Below are 5,169 nucleotides of genomic sequence, written 5' to 3' on the forward strand. Positions count from 1 at the left end.
GCAATCTTCCCAACGCATGCTGGGACGGGATAGCAACTAGCTAGTATTCCATTTCTGTTTGAATTTGTTTGCACCATCAACTTTCTGGTAAATATTGAGATTTAAGGCTTTAAGATGTTTTAAGTTCGACAAAATGTCACTTTATGCCACAAATGCTTCATCAAATCGATTAAACATACGGAAGCTATGCATCAACCAGTTGTTTATTCTAGAGTCTATGGGAATTGTAGTTCTTTACGGTAAACGGAAGCTTCCTGTCGTACGTCATCAGTCGGTCATGCAGTAGCTACTAGCAACAACTCGCAGCAGATAAAGCTTGGTAATTCGATATAATAAGTTGAAAGATGATGTTACCAAAGTCTTAATGTTACTAGACGTGTATAGGTCGTGATTAATGTCACTATCGTTAATAAGCACTGCTCATAATACTCCGCTTGTCATCATTGTGTAACGTTATCAGTTTATATGAGTCCAGAAGTTGTCTCAAATACATCAACGAATTAATCATTTAAAAGGTACGTAAGCAACAAAACGATCGTATTTGATGACAAGAACATATACGTTTCCTCCGCCTCGGTTTTAAGGAATCTCTTCCCATGTTTACCCCATAGTGCTTTGTTAAATCGCAGGCATGGCGAAGGTGACGACGGACGACATAGTTTCGGAGTACCTGGCCCAGAACCGGGAGGTGGCCGAGTGGGTCGACACTTTGAGGGGCTACTGCGAAAACAACAAACAGTGGTTTGCCCGCAGAGAGTTCATCCTAAAAAACATGGACGCATACCCTACAGTGAAACCAGGTGTCTCCAACAGTAGTCTGGACAGTCTGCTGTCTCTCTCCATGGTTTGGGCGAACCATGTTTTCCTCGGCTGCAGGTAGGTAGGACACTCAACAACAGCGGAGCACATTGACAAACTGGATTGTAAATAGGATGAAAAATATCTTCCTTCCCATTTCTAAGCTATCCAGAAGCTGTCATGCTCAAGAGTAAAGATATGGCTGAAGGAATAACTGTTCCAGATCGTCCAGTTCATACTACACGCAAGGAAAAGTTCAGTGCGCCATTTGGTAAGACAAAGACTTTTTTTGCAGATATTGAGTGTGGTGTGAGCTAGAAAGTGCTGTAGTTTTATTTTACAGTTAGTATTCTGTATAATTTTGACAGTGGAGATGGACATTCACAAAAAGAACACTTTTGTAGCTAACCATTGAATACTTCATACGTACGAGATGAAATTTGAAGTGATGGACTTTTTGTTAGAGGAAGACAAGTAAACACATTACAACAAAATCTGGCTCTGATAATTCTAGGGAAGCCAGCAACCACATAAATCCTTTTTTTTGTTTAAGTCAATGTGATGTTTTAACATGCTTAATTGTCGGAGAAGTGCAAAAAGTTGTGAGTTAAATTCTTTTGGGAAACAGTGACAAGAGTATAACACACGGGCAAGTCAATCCTCTCTTAACTAAAATATAATGATGTAGTATGTCTACTCAAAACCGCCCCCACGGACGGAGTCGTATAAAATAGGCTGCTATGTACTTAGTATTTGTATATAATGAGAGCTGAGAACACTAGTAGACTGACACACAGGACAGTCTCCCTTAATAAGACCCAAAATGGGTGTGGTCTCTAGTTATTCCTACATCACATCAGAACAATTGCACCAACGTTTCGTGTTTTATGGGCGGTTTTCTTTATGAACGTCACTGCCAGCCCAGTTAAAATGGATATTTGATGTCTATAGCTATCAATTGCAGTGATTAAGTCAAAGGATATCAGCTTCTGTAGTAGGAAAAATGTTGATTGTCCATAAAATCAAAAGTATTTCAGGGCTCGAAACTAACGATTGCCCGATTGCCCGGGGCAAGTAGCGATGGCAGACGGGCAAGTAGAATTTTTTCCTCACTTGCCCGAACTTGCCCTGCCATAATACCATGTTTTCAAGCTGTAAAAAGACGATTTTGTGCATAATTTCTCGCAACTTCTGCCGCTTCTGGTCCGACATTTTGTTTTCTAGGGAGCGGTTAGTTTCTCGTGTAAGTCTGCAATACATTGATAACGGCAAAGCGCTTCGTAATTAAATGCATGCTCTCTCACCCGTCCCTGGCTCTTCTGCGCCTGCGCACCAGCAGAGCTTGTTTCCGGTTGGCGGATACGAAGGCATATGAAGGCAAAACTTATAGTGTTGTCTTTTTTATTGCAAAAATGTGTCGGGCAAGTAAAAATCCACTCCAAAAAAATTCGGGCAAGTAAAATTTTGTTTCGGGCAAGTAAAATTTTCTCCAACTTGCCCGAGGGCAACTTGGGCAAAAAATAAGCTTCGAGCCCTGTATTTGGGCAATCATTTTAATATTTTCAGAGGTAGAAGTGAGCATAAGTAGATGTCAGCTTAAATTTCGGTAATGATTGCAGTTTTCAGACATGAGGCAATGTCATGTTTGCTACATTACATTTTTAAGACTCACCGTTGGGAGGACACATATTACATGGGGGTCGCCAACTAAAGACCCATTTGAACCCGTTTTATAAAACTACAGGAGCAAAAACACAGATGGCTCGTTTCCAGTCTGCATGTCGGCCACACAGGCAGTATTACCCATAAAATCCACAAATTCTATTTGTAGAATTGAATAAAGGGTGTACTGTGAAACAAAACCAACCTTGTGTCTTTTAATTCACAGCCACATTAGCAAAAACAAAAAGTCTGGTGGTACTATTGCAGCTTGTCTGTAAAATGGGACATACTGTGATGTTTTCATCCTTTCTCTTCATGGAGCGTTTCCATATTTACACGCCCACACTTGAAGCTGCAGTCTGTTAACTCATTAAATGTTGTTCTTCTCTTTTCTTGCTCATCTCGTGAAGGAGCGCCCGACGAAAGCTGTGCCAAACGAGCCAGATACGCTTTTAATGAGCCCGACGGTCGACTGGCCGGGAAAACATCAGCACAATCTATGAGTCAGAAATCGGGGCCGTCCTCGCAGGCACCGGCGGAGCACCAGCCTTTCTTCAACCGCCTTTACAAGGCTGTGGCCTGGAAGTTGGTTTCGGCGGGGGGGTTCGGCCCCAACCTTGACCATTTTGAAATACTTTGTAGCTGTGTGGAGTCATGTAAGGAGACCTTGACGTGCGTCTTTGTGCCGCTGAAGGACATTGTCGGCCTGCCCACAGCTCGCACGCAGAAGGAAGGGCACGTGTGCGAGATTCGCTGTCGGACCGTCTACATGGGCACGGGCTACGGGCGTGATGAACCCGCCGCCCGAGCCATGGCTTCCAAAGAGGCGCTGAAAGTCTTTCAAGGCAGAAAAGTGACAGTAAAGATTGCCAGACGGCGGTATAAAGGGAGGGATGTGGAGGATTTGTTGTTGCTGGATGAGCAGCCTCGGAGTCAGGGCTTCCCCCCCGCGCTCAGCTACCCTTTTTAGTACGACTGTGCGGGAGATGCGGACCGACTTGTGATTTGGGGGGCCTGCTGTAATGACACATTGGCGTCTACTGGATGGAGCACTGAAGAATGACACTTTGGTTTGTGGACCACAGCCTTGTGCACTCGATGCCAGTTCGAATCGCATCAACAGCGGCAAGTTTTGTTATGCACTTTTTTGAACCAGGCCAGGGAAAATAATTTGCCTTTGCCATCCTCACATTAGCGGCTTTACTTTCCACACAGGGCAGCAACTAATATTTATGTTCAAATCTATAGTAAGGATTATGGCATTTTCTCTCCCCCCCCTCCCCCCATCTCCATTTGCTTTGTATTTAAAAAAAAAAAAAAAAGCATCAGGCTGAAGTGAAAAATGCTAGTTCTTATTATGTTAGCCTGGTCACTATTTCCCCTTTCCCATGAATTGTACTTTCAGTCTTTTTCTTGAAGGTAACTCTTGTTGCTCTTCATTGACTTTTGACTGTTAGATATCAGATATTAATATTTGCCTCACACTACCCATGGTTTTGGTTTTCCATGGGTTACAGCGGAATTCATATTATTTGCTAAAATCGTTGTATGTGTGACAAAACCTCAAACATACCGCTTGCTTGTAGGATGCTGTCTTTGTTGTAATACTGCCCAGAGCTGAGGGAAGTATTTTTTTAAATTGAATACCATGCATTTTCTTGACTACTGTAACTTTTTTCCATTTGATTCTATTAAGTTAGGATGTGAATATTTGGGTAGGATCAATGCTGCTCTGCTTTGTGATTTGTGTTTGTTCAGTCAGGACCGACAATGAAATGCAAAAGTTTTCAGTTTGAATAAAAGTTTTAAGTCAACCCAAGGCTGATTTGTGGTCTTAGCATGAATCCATGCCAACTTGCCGTCTGCTTTCATTCCCTCAACAAATAAATATAAAATAACTTTCATTTTAGGTGGTATAAGCAAAGCCCATCAGAGTTTCTGTACATTTAATTGAAAATCAGTCTAATTTATCTTGTTTCAAGTTATTTTTTACACTCATTTTACAAAATTGTTCATGTTTAATGAAAAGTAAATTATTCATGTTTAATGAAAAGTAAATTGACACGTGTCACTTTCAAAGCAACACGATGGCTTTCCAAAGTATACAAACTTATCGCGTTAAACCATTCATAGTAAACTAAGCTGTCATGTGCTTCAATGACATTCGATGTAATGCTCGGCATAGCTTTAAAAAAGAGTCAACATCGTTGGCTGTTATACTTACTGTACTGCTACCAAAATTTGTTTCCAAAAGTGAGGGCAGATATTTGGAGATGGTCCCTAGTATAACCACTAGAGGGGAGCATTGCTTGCATGTCTTTATAATATCACAGTACAATACATTTTGAAATCTTACAAAAATCAAGATTACTTATGCACCGGATAATAAAAATGACAGACCACTCACACTTCAAAGACGCCACACACTTACGCAATGGTTTCAATGATCATTTTAAAAGAACTAAGAAAGGGCTTTTTTTTTTTTTTTTTACCAAATTTTGCAACAAATTATTTCAGCTCTTTTGACAGATTATTTAAATGCATTGAAATGCTGTTTTGTCGTATCTTGATCTGATTTGTGCAGGGTTAAGAACACCTTGAGTTAGTGAATGTGTCTATTGTTTCCAGCACATCAGATCAATTTTTAAAAAATACATATTTTTGTCTTAAAGTTTGACCTATGAAAGCTTGCACAGATTTCACCATGGG

At 41.0% G+C, this 5,169-nt stretch overlaps 1 protein-coding gene across 2 annotated transcripts; it reads left to right on the forward strand.

The window, feature by feature from the left end:
- Positions 1-233: 233 nt before the first annotated feature.
- cdkn2aip (CDKN2A interacting protein) lies at positions 234-4,274 on the forward strand. 2 transcript variants are annotated; one of them, XM_061276816.1, is made up of 4 exons: positions 234-515; positions 612-876; positions 963-1,069; positions 2,871-4,274. In XM_061276816.1, the coding sequence occupies exons 2-4, from the start codon at positions 632-634 to the stop codon at positions 3,428-3,430; spliced, it is 912 nt and encodes a 303-aa protein (XP_061132800.1). In that variant the 5' UTR covers positions 234-515; positions 612-631; the 3' UTR covers positions 3,431-4,274. The 2 variants fall into 2 exon arrangements, with proteins under 2 accessions (XP_061132800.1, XP_061132799.1); XM_061276815.1 differs by having other exon boundaries at positions 630-876.
- Positions 4,275-5,169: the final 895 nt, after the last annotated feature.

Source organism: Syngnathus typhle, linkage group LG4, assembly GCF_033458585.1.
Source record: "Syngnathus typhle isolate RoL2023-S1 ecotype Sweden linkage group LG4, RoL_Styp_1.0, whole genome shotgun sequence".
Taxonomy (NCBI): domain Eukaryota; kingdom Metazoa; phylum Chordata; class Actinopteri; order Syngnathiformes; family Syngnathidae; genus Syngnathus; species Syngnathus typhle.

What these genes read in the sequence shown, in the direction of transcription:
- cdkn2aip (XM_061276816.1), top strand. Translation starts at nt 632, where the DNA reads ATGGCGAAGGTGACGACGGACGACATAGTTTCGGAGTACCTGGCCCAG. An exon ending in CATGTTTTCCTCGGCTGCAG is followed by an intron (nt 877 to 962) that starts GTAGGTAGGACA and finishes CCCATTTCTAAG; the next exon opens with CTATCCAGAAGCTGTCATGC. An exon ending in AAAGTTCAGTGCGCCATTTG is followed by an intron (nt 1,070 to 2,870) that starts GTAAGACAAAGA and finishes CATCTCGTGAAG; the next exon opens with GAGCGCCCGACGAAAGCTGT.